The sequence below is a fragment of the Thunnus thynnus genome, chromosome 20 (assembly GCF_963924715.1).
Source record: "Thunnus thynnus chromosome 20, fThuThy2.1, whole genome shotgun sequence".
Taxonomy (NCBI): domain Eukaryota; kingdom Metazoa; phylum Chordata; class Actinopteri; order Scombriformes; family Scombridae; genus Thunnus; species Thunnus thynnus.
Genome location: NC_089536.1, coordinates 11,728,961 through 11,756,509, shown reverse-complemented (window position 1 = coordinate 11,756,509; position 27,549 = coordinate 11,728,961). Strand labels below are relative to the sequence as shown.

Here is a 27,549-nt window from a genome sequence, read left to right as displayed (position 1 = left end):
TTCATCACAGCTTTAAGTGCAGAAATGTGCATATGTTATTTAGTACATATTATACTAGCCAAAGTGGAAAACTTCCTCGGGCGAGACACCACACAGCTTTCAGTGATCCTCGCTAAAAGTCCCATTTTGTCAACTTTGTGACTTATGAGTAAAATCGCTAGATTACGGATGTACCCTGAAGGCAGCATCACTGTGGCTCACACGCGCACACGCTATCAACATGGGAAAGCGAAATGACAGCGTGCTGGATACACGCAAAGCCTAACGTTAGTCTGCTGGAATGAGGACAAAATAACAAATACATTAGTGGTGTTGTTTGTTGAGGAACCGCTACCAAAATGGTGAAGGAGCAGTTCAGAGAGACAGATGTGGCCAGAAAAATGTGAGTAACGTTATAACAAGACTGGGAAGTGCTGCTAGCTAGCAGTAGTTAGCTCTTCGGTTAGCCAGTGTCATATCAGTTTGCAATGTGGCAAATATTGAAAAATTGTCTAGCGTTAGTACGTTCATATTATACTGCACTGGAGGACACTGTTGCCCTACCAAACTGTTAAGTTGTAGCTAACAATTCAGTGGTATCAAGGTTAACTTGAAAGTTGATGTTAGTGAAGAGACATTTGTTTCAAACACAGTTAAAATGTAATAGTTTACCTAATATTGTTTGTTTTATCGCCATATTAACTTAACTTCACGAACATCGATCAACGCATTTAGTGTCCACTTTTATTAATTCCTACTCCTCAGTATAGGTTATCACGTTGCAAGTTTGTGGATAAATGTGGCACGAAAACACATGTATAAACCCTAAGCAGTTGGTTTGGTTTCCCTGACCAGTGAGAAGTCCTGCAGACATAAGAAAGCAGATATTGGTCTGTTGTTATCACTTTGAGATATTAACCCTGTGAACGTCTTTGCTTAACTGTTCATCTTTGTCTGCAGAAGCCACATCTGCTTTGGGATGAAATCTGCTGAGCAGATGCGTCAGCAGGCCCACATCCAGGTGGTCAGTAAGAACCTGTACAGCCAGGACATGAATCACACTCCACTGGCCTATGGAGTGTTGGACCACCGTATGGTACGCCATAAACTCATTCATGATTTTTATACAGTACATCCCAATGACTACAGCTTCTTTATGTTGATGTTTCTTCTTTTTGCTTTTATGTTTATTTCAAAAAATCACTTGGCACAATACGCAGTATGCAGTATATAGTATAGCGCATGTAATTTACTTGCTGTTGCACACGCACACAAACGCACAGTCTCTCTCTCTTCCTCTCCTGCATACTTATTCATCCCCCACCAAACACACACGCTGTCTTCCCCACTACACGATATTCATAATTTTATCAGAAGTATTTAACACCCATCACTTATGTTCAATGTACTTATTTATCTATTTACCACTTATGTGCAATACTGCACTTGCACACCAATGTGCAATATAATGTATATTTGTATATTTCTCTCTCCTTTTTATTATATTTCTCTCTCATTTTATAATATAGTTTAATTGGAGCTAGAGTTCCATTTCACTGTCTTCGATGTTGCCATCTGCTGTGTTGCTGTACAAGTGACAATAAAACCTGTTGAATCTTGAGTGTATTGTAGTTACAACATCACTCACAATAATAACAACACTCACTCGCACTCACACACTCACAAAACTGGCAAACAACAGCCTAACAATGTTATTTTATCATTCCAAAGAGCATGGAATACATGTCTTTATGTTGCTGTATATGTCAGGCCTCAGATATAGGAAAAGTTCTTGTTATGTGTGTAAAGACTTTTTCAAATATGTTTAGAAGGACCTCTCAACTTGATTTCTGCTGACTGTCATAAAAAGAAGATGGCACTTGCAGATCTATGACAAAGAGCTTTAACTTTTATTTGTGTTAGTTGGGCTACCAAACAATCTAATTGGATTGTAGGCCATATAAGTAGGAACAGTGCGATAGCTGCACAGTCTTTTACTTTTGCTTTTTGGGGGAATATATTTTTGTTTTAAAATCGAAAGGTTTAAATCTTTCCATACAGAATCTGTATATACACTTGATTTAGTTTATATGACAAGGAAGACATTTGCAACTCGTGTGGACATAGCTCTGTAGGGATAGATTACATCTGTGGGACTACTATAATGTTACCTATGTACAGTATGCAGGGCTTAAAGTTCTCAGGCACCATGCCTGATTTCAGGCATAGAGCAGTTTTAAATTCATATAATACTTAATTCAATCCATTGTATACATTTCCTCCTGGACAACCTTTCAGGCTCACAAATCTTTTCTTGCTTTAATCAATGTACTGATGTACCCATTTCATATACCATCACTGTATGTAGCCATATGCAATTCATTCCTCTGATCTCATGTTTCTTGCAGGGAACCAGTGAGAAAGACAGACCGTGTTTGACATGTGGGAAGAATCTCGCTGATTGTTTAGGACATTACGGCTACCTGGATCTGGAGCTGCCATGTTTTCATGTCGGCTATTTCAAAGCCATAATAGGAATCTTGCAGGCAAGTTCACAGTCTAATGTTATTATTAACAGTGCATATGAAATAACAGATCCTACAACAAAACATGATATTTAAAGGATACATCATTAAAAAATTAGATGGTATATATTTTAAAACAGTCATCATTTAGAGACTCACACCTGGTGGTTTACATTAGCATATGATCAGCATTATCTGTGAGGAAACTTACCTTTCGTTATAATGCTCATGCTACACTCCATGTTAGAAGAGGTAGTAATACTGCTGAAGTTCATTTGAACAAGATACCTCCATCTGGACTACAGCAAGCAAAAATCTATTAATTTCTTAAGGTGTCACTAGAGTATCAAAATTTGAACTGGTGGAATTATGGTGAATAAGTGTGTAAATCAAGTAATTAAAATTTTTTTCATAATTTGACACTGTTTTTGTATATCAGTTATATTTGTTTTTTATATATATTTATATATAACACTAATATCACAAAGTGATGCTCCATAATTTCACCTTAAATAATTTCTGTACTGGTGGGAGACATTTATTATTTTCCCTCATTCTAATGTGGTACTTTTGTCCTGTCCCCAGATGATTTGCAAGACATGTTCGAGCATAATGCTGACGAAAGAGGAGAAACTGCAGTTCATGGATTTCTTGAAACGACCCAACCTGGCCTATCTCCAGAAGCGCGGATTGAAGAAGAAGATCTCTGATAAATGCCGCAAAAGGACAATCTGTCTGAATTGTTCAGCTTTTAATGGTGAAAAAGAGACATTTGCAATTCTGATATTTGCTTTTTGACACTGTGCTCTGTGATATTTGGGAAAAACCTGATTTGACTCATTTGTCTCTTCATCTTCAGGACCAGTGAAAAAGTGTGGCCTGCTTAAGATTATCCATGAGAAGTATAAAACGACTAAGAAGGTGGTGGATCCTTTTGTGTCAGAGTTCCTGCAGTCCTTTGATACTGCCGTCGAGCACAACAAAGTGGTGGAGCCTCTGCTGACACGGGCGCAGGTGAACTTTGTACACTCTTTTACATGGTGTTATTTAAAGGTGCAATATATGACATTTAGCCCCACTAGATGTTAGCAAACAACTATTTGCTATGTAAAGATATAGTGGAGTAAATGCCTCCTGAGCAGAGAATGAAGTCACACTCCCTCTGAGTATCTTGTAATCTCAGCTTCTCTGTTCTTTGTTTTGGAAGCCTGTCTTGGCGCACATGCATGTTAGTGCATGTGAGCGTGAATGTTAGTGCATGGGGGTCCCTCCCTGTCCTTCCCGTGTCCGTCTTCAACATGGTGGCCGGGTCACATGCTTTCTCATACTGCAGCTAGATAGTACACTGAAATATGTTTCTGAAAACATCTGAGGTGAGAAATAGGCAAAGCAGTAACAGAATCTTGATTCGTATTTGATCAGCTCTGCCTAATTTGACAATTTGATCTGAGTTTCATGAGCCTGGTGTGTTGAGCTGTGTGTTCAGCTGCTGCTTTTTTTTATTTATTTATTTTTTTACAACTTTAAATAAAATTTGTAAATTTGTTTTGGTCTGAGATGCTGGTGCTCTAATGCAACAGCTAGTGGGGCTGAATGTTGTGTATTGTTGTCATGATGCGGTATGGCCAGTGACGAACTTCCTAGTATAAAAAGCTTGGCTGGGTATTGAAATACTTTTGATTACCATATTGTAGAAAAACATGATGTTAGTCTTCAAACTAAAGTATGAAAATAAGTATTATTATTGTACAGTTTCACAGCCTTAGGCGAAGGCCCTGGTATATTTTGCCTCACAGTTCATTATCAATTCCTCTCTAGGAAAACCTGAACCCTTTGGTGGCGCTGAACCTCTTCAAGAGGATTCCCCAAGAAGACATTCCCCTGCTGCTGATGAACCCTGAAGCAGGGAAACCTGCAGACCTCATCCTCACCCGCCTCCTGGTGCCTCCTGTCTGCATACGACCCTCTGTGGTCAGCGACCTGAAGTCAGGCACCAATGAGGATGACCTCACCATGAAGCTCACAGAGATAATCTTCCTCAACGATGTCATCAAAAAGGTTGGTATTTATCATCTTCTATCCAGTACGAAGTAGCTGGGTATCTGCAGGACCTAATCAGACTTGTGCTTCTAGTTTGAGGACAGTAAACTTCAGTGTTTTTTAGCAGCACAAATGTTTTGTTCACAGCATTTGATTAAAAGGTGGAACTAATGAAATAATGATCTGTGGTGAGTCATCTGTCCATAAGCAATTCATATGATGAACCTTAAGCAATGGAAAATAACATTATTTCAGATTCCAGCAGCCTCCAGATAGAATAAATCACATTTTCTGAGCGTACAGCTTCTTAACAATACAGTTAGAGGGCCAAATCTGGATCCTCTATCATCTTAAAAATGATTAAATCTCTCCCCTTCACCTTCAAACTGGCTCATTTCGGTCTCTGAAGTGGCACTCAAACACTACACTGACTTATTATTAGACAATTGTTGATTATTTTAAAGTTAATCATCAGCTTAAAGAATAAGTCAATTTTATTTATATAGCACCAAATCACAACAGATGTTATCTCAGGGCACTTTTTATATAGAGCAGGTCTAGACCGTACTCTAGAGACCCAAAATTCCTCCATGAGCAAACACTTGGTGACAGTGGCAAGGAAAGGGAAGAAAGCAACAGGAGGAGAGATGAATGATCACAAAAATGCTGGAGAGAGAAGATGCTGAGTTAGTAACATGCATTAATGTGACATGAATGCATACAGATAGAGAGGGAGAGGAGGAGAGAAGCTCAGTGCATCATGGGAAGTCCCCTGGCAGTCTAGGCCTATAGCAGCATAACTAGGGGATGGTCCAAGGCAAGCCTGAGTCAGCCCTGACTATAAGCTTTATTAAAAGGAAAGTTTTAAGCCTACTCTTAAACAGAGTAACAACTATGACATTTCTTGAATGCAGTCATCAGATATTTCATGAAGACAGCCTACACTAACAAACTCTTTTGCCATCCAGCATCGTATGACAGGGGCTAAGACCCAGATGATCATGGAGGACTGGGACTTCCTCCAGCTACAGTGTGCCCTTTACATCAACAGCGAGCTCTCTGGCATCCCCCTCAACATGGCACCTAAGAAATGGACAAGAGGCTTTGTGCAGAGACTCAAGGGGAAGCAAGGTATAGTGTATATTTAAACCTGGGATGTCTAATTTTGTCAATATTCAAATTTTTGTTTTGTTTTTATTTTATTTTTCATTCATTTTGACACAGTGCACAATTATCTCTGTGACCTTAAATGACAACAGGTAGTTTAGATTTAGATACTAATTTCATACTTACTCACTCATACACTGTATTAGAATGTTACCGGCCTGTGTGAGCTGTGATATCAATTGATTTATCTGTCAAAGACAGAGGTAGACTGATTAATCTACTGTGATAACTCAGGTCGATTCAGAGGAAACCTCTCAGGGAAAAGAGTGGACTTCTCAGGCAGAACTGTCATCTCTCCTGACCCAAACTTGAGGATCGACGAGGTTGCTGTCCCTGTGCACGTAGCCAAAATCCTGACTTACCCAGAGAGGGTAAGCACCGTTCAGTGGCTACAACAAATACACTTAACAACCATTTCCATGCAAGTACTGAAGTTACACTGTCTCAATTTGGTACTATGTTCCAGGTTAACAAAGCCAATCTCGAACTAATGAGGAAACTTGTGCGCAACGGTCCTGACGTTCACCCTGGTGCCAACTTTATCCAGAATCGTCACACACAGATGAAAAGGTGATGCTCGTTGCTTCTAAGGAAAATTAAAACAAGTGCTTGTGTGATGTGGTTCACCACCTAAAAATGAATCCTCTCTCTCTGTCAGGTTTTTAAAATATGGAAACCGTGAGAAGATTGCTCAGGAGCTGAGGTTTGGTGATGTGGTAGAGAGGCACCTGATAGACGGAGATATTGTCCTATTCAATCGACAACCCTCTCTGCACAAACTCAGCATCATGGCCCACATTGTAAGTTGTTTTTTTATTTTAACACCTATATAAACCTTAGTAGAAACTTGAAATCTGTCATTTCTTTCAAAAAGACATGCTTATAAGCAAAGGACATATGGTTTTGACAATGTTTTGGTAACTTCTCACCCTACAATGTTAAAGATTGTAATTTTATGCACCACAAAAAATGTCTTTATTATTTGCCATAGCTTTCTTTTTCTGGTGTGCATACCAACACAGGAACAACGAATGCATATGAATTTTGATAATCTAGGATGTTAACAATATGTTGTTATGCCAAAATAGTTTTGGTTTTGCATGTTTTCTTAAATTGTTTCACATCTCATTATTACTTGTAATGAATCCTCCACAGTTTGCTCGCAAAAGCAATTTTCAGGCTCAGTGCAGAGTACAAAAGTCACTGCTTTGTTGAACAGGAAAGATGTAAAGAGGTTTCTAATAGGGCTGAAAAACTGAAGAAATCAAAGCAAAAGTAAAATTGGTATGCTCTTTTATGCTCCCATGATAATTTGAATTACCCACTGAACAAGAGTAGATATCTGTTTAACTCTAAACAGGCACAGGTACCGTACAGAGATCCGTGACAGATTTGAACAAAATAGATAATTAAAGTTATTATCTGTGCATCAAACTACTTTCATCTGTACCTATAAACCAAACTAAATGAGTTAATGTTACGGGGTTTGAATAAACTGTGAAAGCACTGGAACAAGTTGATTTATTGTTGTTCATGTTAGACATCTAGTCGCTTCTTGATGTATGACATTGATTTTTCACAGGCCAGAGTCAAACCTCACAGGACATTTCGGTTCAACGAGTGTGTGTGCACCCCCTACAACGCCGACTTTGACGGTGATGAAATGAATCTCCATTTACCTCAGACTGAAGAAGCCAAAGCTGAAGCCCTGGTCCTGATGGGTGTATGTATCATCACAGCACAAAGGGTCCATACAGCGTACACACACCTTCAGGCATTCAGCAATGAAAAGCTGTCTGCAGGAAATAAATTGTTTATAAGAAATTGACAACAGATTGACACAAATCATTATCTTTTCTTCCAGACAAAAGCTAACCTTGTCACTCCAAGAAATGGCGAGCCTCTGATTGCTGCTATTCAGGACTTTCTGACAGGTCAGTGCAGTGGTGTGTGACAGCCAATTGTAGTGCTCTGTTTTTGTATGATGTGAGGACCCTTGTGCTTTGAGTTACAGTTTATCATTGATAAAAGGGAAAATTGTAATTTCCAGCACATGCATATTCCTTGAAAAGCATATATGATGTATAATGTGGAGGAGAGCTCAGTGATGGTACAATAAAATGTTCATGAATTCATTCGTTTTCCACCTGATGGGGGCGCACTTCACCTATATTTGAAATAGCCAATATATTTCATTTCCATTAACTTTATAGCATATTTCTACCTTCTAGCGGCCTACCTCTTGACCCTGAAGGACACCTTCTTTGACAGAGCAAAGGCCTGTCAGATAGTGGCGTCAATCCTTGTGGGCAAAGATGAAAAAATCAGGATCTCTCTCCCCCGCCCAGCTATAATGAAGGTACTTCATTGTGGTGAGCTTGATACTTAACTCTGTATTTGTGTCCTGCCACTAATATTTTGCTGTTTATCCATCAGCCCATGGCTCTGTGGACGGGCAAACAGATATTCAGCGTCATTCTGAAGCCAAGTAAGGAATGTCCAGTCAAGGCAAACCTGCGGACCAAGGGCAAACAGTACTGTGGCAAGGGAGAGGATCTCTGTCACAATGACTCATGTGAGTTTCTTTTGTATAAATGTCTACTGCAGTATACATGCAAAATGAAAAGATGTTATTCGATTGAGTCATAAAGTTTAATGTTATTACAACCTTAATTTAATCAGGTAATCTCGTTGTGGAGATATCTTATGCAAGAAAGACTAGAGTACAGCAGCAGAAAAATATAGAGGGGAAAAAAACCTTTTTATGCCTTTCATAGTCAGAAGTTTTAAAAAGGTAAATGACACATTTTAAGGTGTTTTTTTTATTACACTTGGTTTTGAATCATCAACTTGGACAGTGATTATTTTAATCAAAGCCGTGTGTCATTCACCTTTGTTGTGTTTCTATTCTGGGACCTGATGGCGTCATTTCTTCTCACATTTTCCTGTCACGTTCCCAGTCGTGGTGATTCACAACAGTGAGCTGATGTGTGGAAGCATGGACAAGGGCACCTTGGGATCTGGGTCCAAGAACAACATCTTCTACATCTTGCTGAGAGACTGGGGACAGCTGGAGGCTGCCAACGCCATGTCCCGCCTTGCAAGACTCGCTCCGGTGTATCTTTGTAGGTGATCTCCAGGGTTTTAACAACATATTGAGTGTCTTACAATGCCCTCAAGATTTAGATATCTGTCAGTCTTAACAGAAATGTGCCCAGAAAATTCTGACACTAGTATTTTAGTACACATTAGGTCATTTTAAATCCTTGGTCAGCAGTAAACAATTCTATTTAATTTTTTTTTTACCCTAAACTTTCAGCCAATCGGGGCTTTTCCATTGGCATTGGAGACGTGACACCTGGCCAAGGTCTGCTGAAGGCCAAACAGGACCTGCTGGATGACGGTTACCAGAAGTGTGATGAATACATTGAAGCTCTGAAGACTGGCAAACTGCAGCAGCAGCCCGGCTGCACGGCAGAGGAGACCCTGGAGGTGGGCGTGATATATTCACACATGAAAAACATGAACATACATGAGAATTTACGTTCGTCACCTGGATCCTCATTTAGTTAGCCACGTGCACACCACACTAGGCATAAGCTTTTTCATTTAATCTCTTTATTTTAAACTGACACCTTCCTACGACAAGTACTGAAAATTCACACCAGTGGTGACTCATTGGTGGTGTGACTGACTCTGACATCAATTGCAAATTTAGAAGAGGCGAAAGAACTGGTAAAAGATCTTGAAAATGAATGGAAATCAATTAGTCGGTGAGCTTAATTTCCTTTCAGCAGTAGCTGAGCAGAGCTGTGAAGCTAAAAGAACAGATTGGCTGATATAGAAATACTACCAAAGACCAGCTGCCTTGAGCTTGAGTAGAGCCTGACTGAGATAGATTGCCATCAACGTTTATATCAGCTGATAAGTAACAAAAAATTGCAGTAAAGAAATGCAAAAGACATGTTTAACTATGACTGTTACATAGTTTGTTCACCAGAGAGGACGGACAGGTGGATTTTGCAACCAAATATGCAATGCAGAGTAAAAAAACTCAATTTTGATAGACCCTTAGACGTATTTTCACCTGTTAATCACCAAAATCACCCTTACTGGGCTGCACCGTCATCAGCTGCTTTAAAATAAAATCCTCATGTTCTCGTTTATGATGAGAATCACTGCATAGTTATGTGTCCTGGTCACAAAGAAGAGAATTTTAACCTTACATCTTCATATGTTTCAAATGTTAATTAAATACAATTTTTTCTGATCACAATCCAAGAAATGATAGATTGAAAGTTTATTGATTTATTATCATTAACGGGCAAATTCTTCACATACTGCAGTGCAGGCGAGGGCTGAATTACCACACAGCACTTTTGAAGTCAGACAAAAGTGGTATGTAAATTCTCCCAAAGCTTATGACATAACCAATTTCAGAACATCTTCATTCATAATCTCTACCGTCATCCATCAGAGGGAGTGATTGACAACAATCATCAATTCAAACATTGGTGTTTTCACAGTCGGTGAAAAGTGAAAAGTACATGGTTAATATCCTGTTTTTTGTTCAGTGTTTTCCATCCTTTTTTAGTCCAAGGTAGTGTTATATGAATGGTTGGCAATGACATTTATGCTGTACTATGTGCATAAGAAAAGAAAAAGCTTTCAGAGGGATTGCAGAAGGGTGTGGATTGAATGACTTGTAGAAGGATAAGCAAAGCTGTTTCAAAACACTTGCAGAAGATCACAGTTTGTGCATTTGCGGTTTGACCTTTGCAAACTACGTTTGTGTGTCAGGATGCAAGATTTAATTTTGTGTGTGTTTGTCAATAGGCTCTCATCTTGAGAGAATTGTCAGTCATCAGAGACCGAGCTGGCAGTGCCTGCCTCAGGGAGCTCGACAAGAGCAACAGCCCACTGATCATGGCTCTTTGTGGCTCCAAAGGTAAGCGAGCTGGACAGGAAACTTGACAAATAATGAAATCGTTATTTGGTTCCATATATTCTTGAATATAAGATATTGCTGTGAATGATGCAAAGTTATTATGTCAGGATAAACACCTTGAGATGTATCATTTAGTTTTGGAGGCAGTAGTCGAAACTATCATTTTAGGATTATCCTTTTATCCTTAAGACTTTGTAACTCTGAAAGCAACCTCCAAACAGAAGTAGGAGGTTGTCACCTCAGCCACTTAAGTAAGTGCACGCTGGTATTCAAAATAGATTTATTTGGAGAAATAATCAAAGGGACATTGGGGGTATGACCTCTATTAAAATCTCTGGAACAGGCCCCACCTTTGACTGTGGTCTGTACAGTGTGTTCAATACAAAGACCTGCGTGGTAATGAAAGGTGTAGCTCTGTGGATGCTGCTTAGAAAAAATAGTAATATGAAGAGTCCTCCATGAGTGAAAATAGACCTAAGAGTATGGCCCTCACTGCAGTCTACCAATATTCACATGTTAGGAAGTGCCTGGATTTTTCTAGCACTTTGTAGTCCTGTGATATAAACAAACAAGTGATTAATCAAGAGCTTCAGAGAAAAAAAGGGTGTGAGATAAGAAACAGAAAGGATGTAAGGACATAAGCCTGACTACACAATCAGATAACATTAGGGCAGTCAAACTTTGTCAGGCCTACGAGCACCTTCAGCTTAAATACTTTGATAGTGAAAGAACAAAATTTCTCCCAAAAAAGTGTGGTTAAAGATATATACAGAAATCTTTGGATAGGACAAGTCTAAGAGATCGGTGTCAGTTTAGCTGAGCGTGCGAAAGACAACACAAATTATAAATACTTAACTTGTAACCCCTGCTCCCTGACAACATGAGTGTGGTGTCTCACAACGGGGAACGTTCATTGTGAGACGCCAAAACAAATGTTTTAAAGAGAACAGCAATTCATTGTTGCCTCAGACAGTCAGTCAGGACTCCTTTTACAGATAGAACAATAGTTAACAAGGTATTAAAGGAAGGGTCATCAGCAGCTGCCAGGATAAAAAGACTTCTCTTCCTGAATATAAGGCAACCAATGATAAGTTTCAACTTGAGTGGCCAGAGTCATCGTAATGATTTAGTTGTTTAGATGAGTGTTCAGCTCTCCACAAAACGACAAAAAACAAAATGGAATAACACATTAAATATCTAGTGGTTTCAACTAACTTTGACAAACCGTGCAACTCAATGGCGTGTATAACATTAACCTAAATGCCAGCCCTTGATAATACATCATCGTTATCTTTGAAGCTGTCACATGACTGTCTTACACCATGAAGTAGGGCTCTTTATTTTTACTTACTTACTTTATTTTTATTTTTCACTCTAAAAAAAAAATCTTCAGCTGCAAATAATTATTTCCATTCTTGATTAATCAGTTGATTAGTTTTTCAATTAAGTCTATAAAGTGTCAGGAAATATGTCCATCACAACTTCCCAGAGCCCAAGGTTACTTATTCAAATGACTTGTTTTGTCCGAATAGTCCAAAACATAAAAATGTTCAGTTTATGTCATCCTGGTAGCCAGGTGGTTAAGACACATAACATATAATCGCAACGGTGGACCTTTGTTGCTCGTCATTTCCCTCTCTCTCTCCTCTGTTTCCTGTCTGACTCTACTATCACTGTCAATACAGGCTTAAAGGCCCAAAAAATCTTTAAAGAAAAAAAGGGAAAGAATTGTAGGAAATATAAAATTCTTTACATGAGAGGAAGTGAAAATAGTGAAGGCTCAGCTTTCTTTATCGGCTGATCATCCCAGCACTTTTGCAGGGATCTTTGCGCATACTGTTTCTTGTATTTTCATAATTATTCATTTTTTTGTTTATGCACCTTCTCTCACTTTTTCATTTGTCTCCTCTGTATACAAACAGGATCCTTCATTAATATCTCTCAGATGATTGCCTGTGTGGGCCAGCAGGCCATAAGTGGCTCTCGAGTACCCGATGGTTTTGAAAATCGCTCCTTGCCTCACTTTGACAAGCACTCAAAAGTAAGATGCAGTTTATTTATTAGGGCCTGAGCACCGAATGGTGCAAAGGCTCAATTGTATCTGAAGGAATTATTATTATTAGAGCCCAAGCACTGAGTGGTGTGAAGGCCCTCTTGTAATTGAAGGAATTATTATTCTCTATTATTATTCTTCCAAAAGAAATGCATTTTTTAGGGGCTAAACATGCTCAAAAACGTATGAAACTTTGAACGTATGTCAGAAGTTGTAAATAATTTCAAATTTGAAGCCCCTCCCTCAAATTTGACGTACCTGAACAAAATTTGGTAGGGACATGTATCAATCCTCTTGGAACCTTAAATCCAACAGGATTTGAATTTAATTTGTGATTCTTGTGCAGATTTTGCCATTTGCAGGTGTTGTTCTAACAAACTCCTGCTAGAGATTAAACCCGACAGACTTGAAATTTGGTCAATGTCAAGTTATCAAAATCTTGAGTTTTCATTGAACGCTTTTGATGAAATTTACATGCTGTGGTCTACACATGATATACAGGGATATGACGTATAATTGTGGGTGCTCTCTAGCACCACATAGTGGACACAGGAAATGACATTTAACTCCTCGCGCAATGTCCGATAAGAGCCCAGTCCTTAACACATCTGCATGCCTGCAATAAAAGCACCCCGAATTTCACAAAGGTGCAAGGGCCCGATCATCGCTGCTTGCAACTTTAATTTTAATTATTTTGCAATATATTCCTCAAAGGGATCATACACAATGGTTCATTTTTAAATAAATTACTCTTATTTGAGCTCTTATAAATGACAGTAACATACTACATGGCCGATGCTTCCTATTTTTATTGAATTATCAGTATTTTGAGATGTGATGTGGTTGTGTTTTAAATGCATTGACTGATTATTTTCAATAGGTCCTCTTAATGTTAACTCAGCCTCTTATTTAGTAATTCAAAAAGCTTCAGTGCATTCCAAGACTGTTTTGAGTCTGTTCATATTTCTGATTCTTCAAAGATCATATATTGGATAATAACAAATGAAATGGGGTTATAATATTGAAACTGGGTAAAATCATTCATGTTTTCTGCACACACACATTTCTAGCGTACGAAACCTTCTTAATGGCTCAACAATGATTTTTCTACAGCTGCCTGCTGCTAAAGGCTTTGTGGCCGACAGCTTCTATTCTGGCCTGACGCCCACAGAGTTCTTCTTTCACACCATGGCTGGTCGGGAGGGTCTGGTGGACACTGCTGTGAAAACCGCAGAGACTGGATACATGCAGGTAATGACCCTACGGTTCACACCTGTTGCAAAGCTGATATCACATGGCTGAATGAAAGTGTGTTCTTATCTGAATGGAATTTGCTAATACCAAAAAGTGTCCTTGTCAAATAAAATGAGATAGGCTGCAATTAATGATCACTTTCATTATGAATTATTCTGGCATTTACTTTTTCAATTATTCCATTAATTGGTTCATGTATAAAATAATGAAATAATGACAAATGGTGGAAAGTGACCATCACAAGTTCCCAGAGCCCAAAGTTGATTCAAATTACTTCTTTTGTCTGACAAACAAAATCCTATTTCAATTTAGTTTAAAATAGTATAAAACATGAAAGCAACAAATCCTCACATTTGAGATGCTGAAACCAGTGAATTAGGCTTTAGGCATTTTTGCTCGATAAATTACTTAAATGAGAAATTAATTATCAAAACTTTTGTCAATTTATAATCATTTTAGCTCTACATGGGGATGTATGCAAATAAAATATATGCAAGTTGGAATACTGGAACATTTGTTTAAATGGTCGGAGGTCAGATTTCAGATAAACATAGACACTGAATATCCACTCACTGTTATATACCGGTATGTCACCCATGATATTATTTGTGTTCCTACACGTGTTTGGACAGAGGCGTCTGGTAAAGTCCCTGGAGGATTTGTGCTCCCAGTACGACCTGACAGTGCGAAGCTCCACTGGCGACATCATTCAGTTCATTTATGGCGGTGATGGTCTGGACCCTGCTGCGATGGAGGGAAAGGATGAGCCGCTGGAGTTTAAGAGAGTCCTAGACAACATCCGGGTGAGTTAAATCGGGAGCGGACAGTTTATGGACTTGTTTGGCCTCCCATTTTGTTTTTTTTCCCTTCACCCCTTTACACATGAACAGAGACACATCCCTGCCTCCCTGCACACACACCCACAAATACATCAATACACGTACAAACCAGAAGAATAGTTTATTTATCTCAACTCTGCTCTCATATAAGCTTTACATAAGCCCTCTTGTTACTACACTCATATTCAACCATAGTAATTGTCATTCATGTATGTATGTTTATATTTGGTCTCTTACGTCACTATCTCAACTTTCATGGACAATTTGTACTGCACACTACTTAGCATTCGGTATGTTAATGTTTTGTCTTTGAATAAAAGAAAAACAGATCTGGAGAGGTAACCAGAAAGTCATTGATTCATTTCCCAGATTGATTTTGTTTGTTCCACTTCATTAATGCAGGTTCAGCCAAACAAGACTGGATGAATAAAGCTTTAAAAAAAATCCATCTGCCCAGTTGTTGGTTAGGCTGGAAGATGAGCAAGAATTACTAGGAAAAAAAACATGAACCTATTGTTCAAATGGATGTTTAACTCTCATCTATGGCAATCTGCTTTTCCTCAATGAGGTGATAATATGTTTTTAACCAAGTATACAGATGAATTCACTGTTTATGTAAACAGTGAATAGGTTGTGATTATCTTTATCTGAATCTTTTTACTCTAAAATATCATCTTAGTGTTACCTGGGCTCTAATCGGTTCCAAAAAGTTCACCCCCTCCAAATGTGTCCGACCATTAAAAAGGACAAAGGATGGATGTGTCATTAGCCCTGTATAAAAAAATGGACATTCATGGAAAAAGCCAAGTTTCTCTGTCTAATTGCATCGGCTCAGTGTAGCCTAAGGGAAGCCTTTTAAATGTGTGTGGCACTTCATATATGCCAAAGCTCTGGGAGAACAAAAACCAGTAAGAATATTGTCCTACTGTGAGAAGCCAACTGCCAGCCAGAGGGGCAGATCATTAGCAGAGAAACTCTACATGTAGAAACACAGGAGCTAAATATCTGTTAGGCTTGTGGTGTTGATCATGAACAAAATGTGTTGCCGTGTGTTAACTTTGTACAATAGTAAGCGTGTTATCAATGCTTAGTCGGATGACGGACGCTAAAATTCTGGGAACAGAAAGTGTCTGCTAGCAGAGTGAGACTTCTGTCCTCTCTCTCTGTTTCTCTCCCTCTCTCTCTTTTACAGCAGTAAAACAAACCTGTACCTTCAATTATGATCAGTTGACAAACACAGGATGCTGATTTTTTTTTTTTTTTGAATTAACGTCCTCATGTATGTTTATTAATAATAAGGCAGAAATGTATAGGGGAACACAACTGTAAAAACTGAGGCTTTCATAACTCTAATCAAGAAAGGATTGACTGTATTCTCCAGGTGTTTCTGTATTTTATTGTTTTTATAAGCAGTCCGTCACTGGTGTAAAATGCCACCTGTGTTTACTATAGTGAGCATGGTTTCCACAGCAGAGAGCAGGACGGAGGACAGATGTCTCACTCCACTACTCTGTGCTACTCTCTGCTGCAGACAGTCACGGAGCAGACACCTTCAGTTAATAATTGTAGCGTCCGACTAAGTATTGATAACATGCATAGTATTTTACAAATTAGAGTTGTTTTATTTGATGAACATGGGGCGGTGATACACCTGAATGGGTTTTATTTACATTTTAAAAAGAAAAGCAACATGATGGTGTATAATCACTGTGTATCATCAATCACACCTTGGAAACCCTGAGTGACTGTGGTTATTGATAACAGAAGCATGTTTACAAGAGCAGATTGATCCCAGAGGTGGTGAGCTCCGCAGGAAAACCCTCTGCTGCATGCCAATTTGTTATAGGTTTGGCAAAGAAAGATGAAGGTCGGCACACTGTAGCTCCCTTAGATGCAGTGTATTAAGACATCCACCAGTTCAGACTAAACAAAATATATACAGTTACCATCTTAAATAGATCATAAGCTCCAGTGACATCATACTTTTAATATGGCTAGACTTAAAAAATCTTCTAAAAAGATGTCCCTCATTGTTAAATAGGAGTCTATAATATTCAACCCTCAGGTGTTTGCCCAAATATGAAAAATAGGACAGGGTATAACCATGTCATACATGAAATAATGCAGATATTAATAAACAGCACAGGAATGAATTCATACCTGGAGAGAACATGGCAACAATAAATAATCACAGGAATGGTCTGATATTAAAGTCCTCATTCAGACTCCTTGGTGTGAGAGTATCCAGTGTATAAATTCTGGAGTAGAGAGTCAGTCTCACCTCGTCTACCAGGGCATTTAATAGCTTCGATACCGATGTATCTGAGAGTGGATAAGCTGTGCTTGGCTTTTTTAAAATTATTGGTTTGGCAAGGAATTTTAATTTATACAGCACATTTCATACACAATTGCAAGTTAAGATGCTCATACTGGGACAGTAATACATGTATTGGTCTGTTTGTGTTTGTGTGTCTGTGCTCCATCTTTATCAAATGATAGTAAGGCAACTACCATCCATCTACCAAGAGGTCTGATTACTTGTACTGGCAAATTTAGTGATTTACAGTATATGTTAACAAAAGTGCTGGCCAGTGAAGGGACATCAGAATAAGTATAATGAGATTAATGTTCCTGTTCTTGTAAATAGGTAATTTTCATACTGTGTTTAGGATGGGATAGTTTCACATGCATTTAGGATCAGCTATCGGAAGCTGTTAACCCTTGTGTGAGGGAACTGTTGACCTGTGAGTGAGTGCTTCAGCCGCATTACCTCCTATTTATCTGCTTTTTATTCTCTCCATTCCCCCAGGCGGTCTACACGTGTCCAGACGAGCCTGCACTCAGTCAAAACGAGCTGGTCCTCACTGCAGATGCCATCATGAAGAGAGCTGACTTCTTGTGTTGCAGAGACAGCTTCTTGGAGGTAACCTCACCAAAGTACTATCTGTACTGTATAGTACTGTATATTATAGGATCCTTAAAAAGCCCTAAATGGCCTTAAATTTGATTTTTGTCTTAAAAGGTCTTCTTTTTTTTTTCTTTTTTTTAATTATGAAGGGTGTTTTCATGATTTTGAGATGGCTACATATTTAAATATCAAATCTGTAGTTCTCATGTCTCAACCAATATACTTGGTTTTCCAAAGGCTGACACAGGCTCTTGCGATTTTCCCCGAAGGTATCAGAATTAAGGAAGTAAATAAGTCATTTACTGATGACGCTAAGCTAAAGACAGCCCCAGGGGCCTTCAGGGAAGAAGAGGTCTTATTATCTCTGTGTGATATTTTCTAGAAGCTGGATGGTACTATTTGTCCCTGTTTTTTGTGCGGACTCACAATGACATACATGCGACACACATCGACTGAGAGAAGTGGTGACTGCTTCAACAGGGTTCTCCTAGAAATTTGATGGATGGATGGATTGGGGCAGTGGTGGACTAAAGGTTAGAGAAGCGAGCTTGTGACCGAAGGGTCGCTGGTTCAATCCCCAGGACTGGCAGAATAAATCTGGTTGGGGAAAGTGAAGAAGCAGTTCTTGCCCTTCCCTCATTACCACCACTGAGGTGCCCCTGAGTATGGCCCTTAACCCCAACTGCTCCAGTGGAGCTGCTCAGTGGCCAGCAGATCAGACTGTGGTCGTACTGGGCAGCTTCCAGGTATGAATGTGTAACTGTGTGAATGTGGTCAGGGCTTTTCTGAAAAAGAGAGCATTGCTCTCAGAGAAATCCTGTAAATAAATAAAGGTTAAAAAAAACAGAGACAATCAATAATGTTTTGATGCGAAATGCTCTCAACTGTTGTAGTTTGGTAGATACAGTATGTATATGTGTTGCATACTGTAAGCATTTATGCTCTAATGCCTCAGTCTAAGAAATGTCACATGAAGTCCAACCAATTAGTCAAAGTTAAATTTATCATTTCTGTTCATGAGTTGCTGACTGCAACATGTATTTGGAGGAAGATTATCAGACTTTTTTTGCTAGCAGAGCTACATCATCAATAAATGATGTACTTCTGAAAACATACTTCAGATGCGTTCTTCAGAAAAGACTACACCACTGATGAGTTCCCAATCATGAATGTTAAAAACCATTGTGTTGTCTGAAGTGCTTCTGAAGGTTATCTCATATTTATCTCAGAAAAAACAATAAGAAAGTACTCTATGCTGGTTAAAGCTTAGTCTCGTAATATGAGTTTTTGTTTAGTTTTTGTTGACTTGTTTCCAATCCAATTTTCAAGAGAGACCTGGTCAAGAGGGCAGCATAACCAATTTATGTGCATCAGAGCTGGTCAGTAATATTGTATTGCATATTTCTTTATCATTTCACACATTTCTGTTGTTTCAATGAAGGATTTCGAGCAGACTACTTAAAAGCGAACTAAAATTTAAAATGAAGGTTTTATTTAAGACATAATAAAGCTGTGGATATACATTTTATATCATGATTGATTTCAAGCATGTCAACTATCCTTAATGTGCATTCATTCTGCTGTGGAATGTGAATGAATTTTTTTTGGCTTCCCATTTTTGAGGCTATAAAAATGAAATAATATCAAGGGCTGAAAAAATATGAAAACATAGGATTTTAACAGAAATATTTTTACAGGCCTTGGTTTTGGGACCCATTCATGATATAGACAAAGTTTGAACAAAATCTGAGACGATGCTGCAACAACCTTGTCTGATTTGACACTCAGTGACCCCTATGAAAACTCGTGTTAAGGTTTTGAAAGTTAGTTCTATTTTAATAGTGCTGCAACTGTCAGCTCATATGCTATTAAGTTTTTTTTTGTTTTTTCACTGTGTCAAGAAACTTTTTAATTTATTTCAAAAACAGCATTTTCCATTTGTGGGCTGACGGTGCAGTAACAGTCAGCTTAATGGTGCAGAGAGAAAATCTTTACATCTCTAATGGTCGTGGTGCACCGCTACCACATTCCATGTAGAAAGAAAGATTTTAAGTGTATGTTTTGACATGATGTGTAGTGGGTTTCTAAAAAATAATTAGGCTTAATTTAGAAAAAACTGTTGAAAATACTGTATGAACTGAAAGCCAGTTACATGCAGTTAATTGTTGTGCTGGCAGTAATACCTGTGACCCTCTCCCCCTTTTGTGAAGGAGTTAACTGATACAGGCTCAGAGAAGTACCTGGAGGTATAGTGACCAAGCATGCTGGGTTGTGGTTTTGAGAATGGTGTGCCAGTGAGATGTGGAACCGATTAATGATTATTAATGAAGATCAATTAATTGAGACAATGTTGTCCTATTACAATAAAACAGCCTTTGTCACTGTGCTTAAATTCACGCTCTGACATCTGACTGCTCTGCTGATTGGTTGCATTCTCCAGACCTTATCTGTGATGTCTTAACAACTGCATGACAGTGTGTCATGTGTCAAACAGTTTGATCACACTTCACTTTTTGTTCTGAAAGATGTCAATGTGCCTTTGAACTCAACCTTTGAAATAATTAAATTCTTTCTCATCAACTGTAGGAGATAAAGAAATTTATTAAGAGCGTCTCAGAAAGAATCAAGAAGACCAGAGACAAGTATGGTATCAACGACAACGGTACCAGCGAGGTAAACAACACACACCTTGGATTAATGTGCTAAACCCAGAAATGTCTTCGGCTATGTTAATTAAAACTTAATTCCTCGTTTCTCTACTTTGCATTACAGCCAAAAGTTCTCTATCAGCTGGATCGCATAACCCCCAAACAGCTGGAGAAGTTCCTTGAAACCTGCAGAGACAAATACATGAGGTAAAAGACTCCCTGCTGTGTTTTGTTCTGAGGCTCATAAATGGTAGCTTTTAAAAGGAACAGATGGGTTTTAACCTAATTTCACATTGATTCTATGTCTCTGCACACCCAAAAAGTTGTGTTTCCTGCTGCATGTAGACATCGATCATTGAAGTTAATAGTAAACTACATCGTTTTGCACTGTAGGTAGCTGAAAATGTGCCTCTGGTAATAGAAAGTCAAGAGAAAAATGGAAGAAAACACAAATGAGCTGCTAATTTTGTGCCAGAGTCCCATTAAGTTGATGCTATATTCTGTATTTCTTTACATTTTGTTTTGTTGTGGTTATGTCCTTCTGTACTGTTCTCGCTGATTCTGTCAGGTGTAGGAGATTTATATTGAGTGATTGACTTGTTTTGTTCTCACATGAACGCTTATCTATACTGTTGGCTGTTGACAAGATGGTAATTTTTGTATGATGACCGCCAAGTCAGCTCAGAGACTGTTTATCATTTGTTGATTCGTACAGAGCTCAGATGGAGCCGGGCTCTGCGGTAGGGGCTCTGTGTGCCCAGAGTATCGGAGAGCCTGGTACTCAGATGACCCTGAAAACTTTCCACTTTGCCGGCGTGGCGTCCATGAACATCACTCTCGGTGTGCCTCGCATTAAAGAGATCATCAATGCCTCCAAGAACATCAGGTGAGGTCAAGATCTGATGTGATATATAATTACAGAGATGTTTTTGTCTGTCATATGAGCAGAGGAGAAAAAGAAGAGGCTGTTTCATCCTTCAAAGGGGGCTACAGGCTTTGTCTTGATGTCTCTGGGGATTCATTGGATATTATTGCTGCAAGAACTGATTCATTCACTGATTCACTCTCACCTTGGTTGAATGGAAGCAATTGTCAGCTTTGACATTTGCCGCCCAATATCACTTTTGTCTTCTTTTTTTTAGGGAGGTTTGCAGCTCAAAAGGGCCTTAAGCCATTGTCATTGAAGCATAATGCTTGCCTGAGTCCATGGCTTAGACAGTGAATTAGTGCATTTAGCAAACATTGTCTTTGTATCACAGTAATTAATACATCCCTAATTTGTTTGAATAATCTAAAAGTACTCTACTCACCACTCAGCACTCCTATAATCACTGCTCATTTGGATGTGGAGGATGACGCTGACTTTGCCAGGCTGGTGAAGGGGAGGATCGAGAAAACTCTCCTGGGAGAGGTACTCATACCTTTAGACACCTGTCTTTTTTCCCTTTATAAATAAATCAGTGCCTTTAGATATAAGCATTTGTCGAAGAACACCAATAATTACAAAAGAGGAACTGTGTCAGACATGAACAAGTTGAAGTACTGAGCTGTGATAAACGCAAGGTCTCATGTTGTCCTCCACAGATTTCCGAGTACATAGAAGAGGTTTTTCTACCAGATGACTGTTTTATCCTGGTGAAATTGTCACTGGAAAGGATAAGGCTGCTGCGACTGGAGGTACCACAGTTTTCTTATTTTTACTGGCACAATGTATGAATCTCTCAATAGTAATTCTGCTTTGTTACAATTTGGGTCTTTGTAATTTTCTTCATTGAATTCAATACACTTCTTTTTACCCAAATATTAGCAATTAACTTGGTGAGTACAATGTTATTATTACTAATAGGAAAGATACCCAAATCTACAAAAGTTATAATTAACCCTAAATTACCCTTTAAAATTACACCATGTACATTTTGAGAGAGGAAATAACATGTTCTTCCTCTTACAAATTAAAAGTTCAAATCATAAAGCAATAAAACACACCCTTGTTAAATACAATGCACTCAGGAGTTTTGCTGCTACAGCCTTACTTGGTCTGTTAAGACCAATAATTTATGGCGGCTAATGTTAGCAAACTTAACATAAATATTGTTGCATAACTGACATTACTGAGTCAGTTTTTGACTCATCTCTACGTGTGTTTAATATAAAACAGACAAACATTTTAATGGCTTTATCACAGAAGTAAAATGAGATAAATGAGCTGGTGAGGTACAGATTCCTGTGTAATGGTGCCATGCTGCTCACTCACAGTCAGGTCACCTAATGGTGATGTCTTTAAAGCAACTGACTCGAGAGAATCTCGAAGTGAGATGAGGGGAAATTCCAAGTAACATTATCCTGCTATCCTGTTCACCAACATAGTCTGGCTTTAATGTATGGTTAGAAAGAACATTCCTGTAGAGGATATATGGAAGCATGGGGGAAAAATACATTTTAATTGGGATTCTTTTGCCATGTTTACAAATGTACCATGAATAGACATCCCTGTCCAGCTGTGGACAGGGATGTCTATGTCCACAGCTGGACAGACATCCCTGTGCAGCTACAGCATGCCCTCACAGTTTAAATGATAGAAAATGATAGATTAACAACAATTATTAACTATAATTATATCTAAATTCTAGAGTTGTGCTTATGTGTAGCAGGGTAGGAATAACAATGGAAGCTTTGCCTCTGATTTCTTTTTTTTTTTTTTTTGTCTTTCAGGTAAACGCAGAAACGGTGCGTTACTCCATCTGCATGTCTAAACTGCGAGTGAAACCGGGAGACATCGCCGTGCACGGTGAGGCTGTGGTGTGTGTGTCTCCGCGAGAGAACAACAAAAGCTCCATGTACTACGTTCTGCAGTCGTTAAAAGAAGAGCTTCCTAAGGTGAGAATCTGGTGTGTGAGTTGGTGAAAAACTGTCTGTGAAAACACTTAAGGGCCTGATTTATTAAGAACTCAGCAGTTCAGAGCATTTAGAGGCGAAGATGGTGTTGATCTGGATGTAAATACTGAGGTAAATGCAGCAAAACACATACTTATATGTCACAAATTGCGTGATGTTAGTAAATCCAGCGGAATACATAATCAGTCTCTGTTTATATGTATTCTATTATTTGCTAAATCCTCCCTTAAATGCTTATACAACAAGGAGAGAGGTGCACGTTGCAGGCACTTGCACAAATGACACACAAACTGCGACTCCAGCCTGGAGCCCGTTTCACCAAATATGCAAACTGCAACTTGCAATGTGAGATCATTTCCTCCTGCATTGAATTTAACACATTTAACTTTATCAAAAGAAACATCATACTTGCGACTCACGTGTGAGCAATATAGAGGACTGTGGGATTCTTCATTTGTGAATTAGGGCACTGGCACCATTTGCAATCTGTGTGTAAGAAGTGCTCGCAAATTGCTTTTGTGAAGCAAGCTCCTGGTGTGTCTGCTTGATGAATGCACCACATGTGTTTGGGGCAGAATGCATCACATCTGTGCCTGAAAAACAGGTGCTAAAGCTTCAGTAAATCTGGCCCTGAGTTTGTTTTGTACATACAAGATTTACCAAATTGATGAGATATTTGAAATTTACCTACAAGGCTGCTGACTTCTGGAAAAAGTCAGCTTTTAAAATATAACCCACACCCACCCTCTTTTTTTTTTGCTCTCTGTCTGACGTTGTATATGTTACACCATATACATATTTCAACAGCACAGCGAGTAAGGGAAAATAAATAAACAAAATTTTACTAAGCGATACTGTGCCGCTTGGTCCCATCATGGGGTAAGCTTTGTAGTCTAGACTTATCTGGCAAAAAGTATATAAAGCGAGATGTGAAGGAAAGGAAATGTATGAACATATGAATAAGTAATAGAGATCCCTCTGTAGCTGTTCTGAATGAATAAGACAACAAAAACATAATTTCAAGAAAAATGTAGGACCAGACATTTGTTGGTTCCCACTTCTCTCTTCTGTTTTTTTAATTTATGGTTTAATCAAGAGTAATATTGGTAATGAAAATAATTGTTCGTTTCAGCCCGAGGAAAATGTCTTTTCCTAAAGCCTTGATTATTAACACTAGTAAGATGGAAACTATGAATATCTTGTGCTTTATGTTGATTTAAGAGGTGTTCCTAAATTTGAAGGGTTCCAAAAATGTAAAACTGGAGCCCTGTGTTAGTTTCTTCTTTCAACTATTGACATGTTTCTTTTCTCATCTCTCACTTGGAAGGTGGTGGTTCAAGGAATACCTGAGGTTGCCAGAGCTGTCATTCACATTGACGAACAGAGTGGCAAGAGCAAGTACAAACTCCTGGTGGAGGGGGACAACCTGAGAGCTGTCATGGCAACGCATGGAGTGAATGGAAGCAGGACCACTTCCAACAATACTTACGAGGTATGAGTCAAGGGTGATTTAAAGCCAGTGGCACTGTAACTTGGCTTGGAGCCCTGCATTCGTCCTTATTTTTCGGCACTGCATCTGCTCTACATCTGTCACATGAATTTTAAGACAGAGTTGATAGCCTGGACAGATTCTCCTCTGCAGGCTGACCTGCTCTACATGGCCTGATATCTTAACCAAGGAAGAGAATTCAGGTCAAGGCAATTTGTGTGAGAAATGGTTCAAGTAGTAGCCTACTGTCTGGCTACTTTCATCAAGAATAAATGGACATATGGACATGCATGCTCACGTCAGTCATGCAGGTGTATTGTGTTTGTTTCTACACACATTAAACTGAGGTGTTTTCATTATCAGTCGTTGTTGGGTAGACAAAATATGAGAAACTATTGTCAGCTGAGCTGTTTTAATCATTTGGACCGAATCGAAGTCAAGTCTCAAGTCTTAGAGATGTGATTTGCAAGTCAAAAAGCAAGTTTATCATTGCTTAGTGTGCCAATTACACTAGTACAATGGCCAAAATCACATCTAAAATCACTCTCTGAGCACTACTCTAATAGCAATCGGTTTTTGTTTTTTGTTTTTCTAAATGGACACTGTGAATTAAACGTCCAGTTGCAAGTAGTGAATCAAAGCACCTCTATGTATGTGCCAAATAATACAATTCAAACAACAAAACAACTCTCAAAGCGAAGGTTAAAGTAAGTTTAATGGTGCAAAAAGCCTCATGGTGAGTTTCTGTCTGTTTGGGATACAGAAGTGTTTTCTTTTTTACACATCACTGCCTCATTTTTGATCTGAACACATCTGTACTTTGTCATGAAAACCAGGATCAGTGATCCTGGATGTTGCTACTAACATCTCAAGCAAACTCCATAATGATTAGGCAGTGGAGGGATCAGAAACTGCTTTACCGGTGAAGAAATATTAAATATAAAACTTCATTTTAAATTCAATTGACTCGCTACTGTTTGTTTAGAGGGGAACTCCACCCCGATTTTACAAATTAAAGTCTGAGCTGCTAGCCTCATCTCTGCTTGACGCTAGCTGCTCTTCAGTAAACAAAATTGCTCCCAGCAGTCATCATCTGGTAAGAAATGATGATAAACACTGGACTGTCCACGTGTTCTCAGGAGCAGCTTTCTGTTGCTTCTGACTTTCTCTGATCTCTGTGTGATTTATTTACTGTTTCAGTATGGGCTCATTGACATTTCTGTCTTTCTCCGTATCTGCAGAGACTCTTAATCCAACCAGTACTTGATGCTTACAAGCCTTTCTGTGTATTTCCAGGTTGAGAAGACCTTGGGTATTGAGGCTGCTAGATCGACCATCATCAATGAGATTCAATATACAATGGTGAACCATGGAATGAGCATTGACCGGCGGCATGTCATGCTTCTAGCAGATCTTATGTCCTATAAGGTATGACTTGTAAAAAAAAAAACATTCATACAGTGGATTCAGAAAGTATTCAGGCTCCCTCACTTTTTACACACTTAATTGTGTTGTAGATTTCATTTTAAATGTATACAACTGCCATTTTTGCACATCAATCTACACTCTACAACCCATAATGACAAAGTGAAATTTTTTTAGAAATTATTGCAATTTGATTTTTCATAAATTTGCACAAAAAAAAAAATTAAAAACATGTTTTCACTTTGTCATTATGGGTTATTGAGTGTAGATTGATGGGCATAAATGGCAATTTAATCCATTTAAAATTTAAAAAACAACCTGTGCAAGAAGTGAAGAGGTCTGAATACTGAATCCACTGTATATGTCCTCAAAGTGTTTCTGTTTTTGTAGTAAAAAAGTGTTTTTTGCTTTATTGCTTTAATACATACTGTATTCTGTCCATAAAGGGGGAGATACTTGGAATCACCAGATTTGGTTTAGCCAAAATGAAGGAGAGCGTCCTCATGCTGGCCTCCTTCGAGAAAACAGCTGACCATCTCTTCGATGCCGCGTACTTTGGACAGAAGGACTCAGTCTGTGGTAAATGGATGCTCTCTCTCTGTAATGAAATTGAACTTTACTCTTCATGACTTAAGTGGATCATAACATTTTCCTGTGCTCCTGTTTCAGGTGTGTCTGAGTGCATCATTATGGGGATTCCAATGAATATCGGAACAGGACTGTTTAAACTCCTACACAAGGCTGATAAGGATCCCTCTCCAGTCAAAAGGCCTCTCCTCTTTGATAACGCAGACTTCCATATACCTCTGATCACATAGCATCGAGGAAATAAACGGGGAGGGGGGGGTGTTTGAAGTAGTTTTTTTTTTTGGTTTTTTTTTCCAGAGCCACCTATCTACAGATACCTTGAGATTATCTTCAGCAAATACAGAAGTGCCTGCCAAAGTGTCAGATAATTTCCTTTTGGGGGATCTAACAGAAAATAGGATTGTGTCTTCTTTTTTGGCGTGACACCTCGTGCTGATGCCACAGACTGTGAAAGAACACTGCGTTTAATTTAACTAACTTCTCAGCATGTAACAGATGGTAGAGTTGCTTATTTCAGTTTAAACATATTAGGGTGATACAGAAAACTTTATATGCTTTAAACATTTATTATCTACTGCTCTTCTAGCTTTTTTACTTGTTTGTAAAGCAGTGTGTTTCCTCTGTTAAGACATTACATAATCTTCTGTTCCTTCAGTGTAATGGCACTGATCACTGTGTGAATGCTAAGTTTTTGGCAGTGTTTTCTATGTATATCATGTCTATGTTATATAAACAAGTGTACATCAGACTGAAGAAAGATTACCTCTTAATCACGAAGCTGACTTGCTCTC

General features: G+C 38.7%; 1 protein-coding gene across 2 annotated transcripts; it reads left to right on the top strand.

The window, feature by feature from the left end:
- The first annotated feature begins 176 nt into the window (after nucleotides 1-176).
- polr3a (polymerase (RNA) III (DNA directed) polypeptide A) lies at nucleotides 177-27,535 on the top strand. 2 transcript variants are annotated; one of them, XM_067575901.1, is made up of 32 exons: nucleotides 177-382; nucleotides 940-1,075; nucleotides 2,388-2,525; nucleotides 3,090-3,261; nucleotides 3,364-3,518; nucleotides 4,323-4,562; nucleotides 5,513-5,675; nucleotides 5,946-6,082; nucleotides 6,178-6,281; nucleotides 6,370-6,511; nucleotides 7,294-7,434; nucleotides 7,576-7,645; nucleotides 7,943-8,070; nucleotides 8,148-8,286; nucleotides 8,672-8,836; nucleotides 9,031-9,203; nucleotides 10,548-10,659; nucleotides 12,582-12,700; nucleotides 13,826-13,963; nucleotides 14,599-14,769; nucleotides 17,615-17,728; nucleotides 19,924-19,959; nucleotides 20,300-20,386; nucleotides 20,486-20,568; nucleotides 21,077-21,247; nucleotides 21,679-21,772; nucleotides 21,946-22,038; nucleotides 23,074-23,238; nucleotides 24,584-24,748; nucleotides 26,042-26,173; nucleotides 26,617-26,749; nucleotides 26,840-27,535. In XM_067575901.1, exons 1-32 carry the CDS (start codon nucleotides 339-341, stop codon nucleotides 26,986-26,988), a joined length of 4,209 nt encoding a protein of 1,402 aa, XP_067432002.1. In that variant the 5' UTR covers nucleotides 177-338; the 3' UTR covers nucleotides 26,989-27,535. The 2 variants fall into 2 exon arrangements, with proteins under 2 accessions (XP_067432002.1, XP_067432003.1); XM_067575902.1 differs by lacking the exon at nucleotides 19,924-19,959.
- Nucleotides 27,536-27,549: the final 14 nt, after the last annotated feature.

Bases quoted from the DNA above. Each gene is read 5' to 3' on its own strand.
- polr3a (XM_067575901.1), top strand. From the start codon at position 339: ATGGTGAAGGAGCAGTTCAGAGAGACAGATGTGGCCAGAAAAAT. The intron at 4,563-5,512 runs GTTGGTATTTAT...TTTGCCATCCAG, and splicing joins TCAACGATGTCATCAAAAAG to CATCGTATGACAGGGGCTAA. The intron at 21,248-21,678 runs GTGAGGTCAAGA...CTCACCACTCAG, and splicing joins AATGCCTCCAAGAACATCAG to CACTCCTATAATCACTGCTC.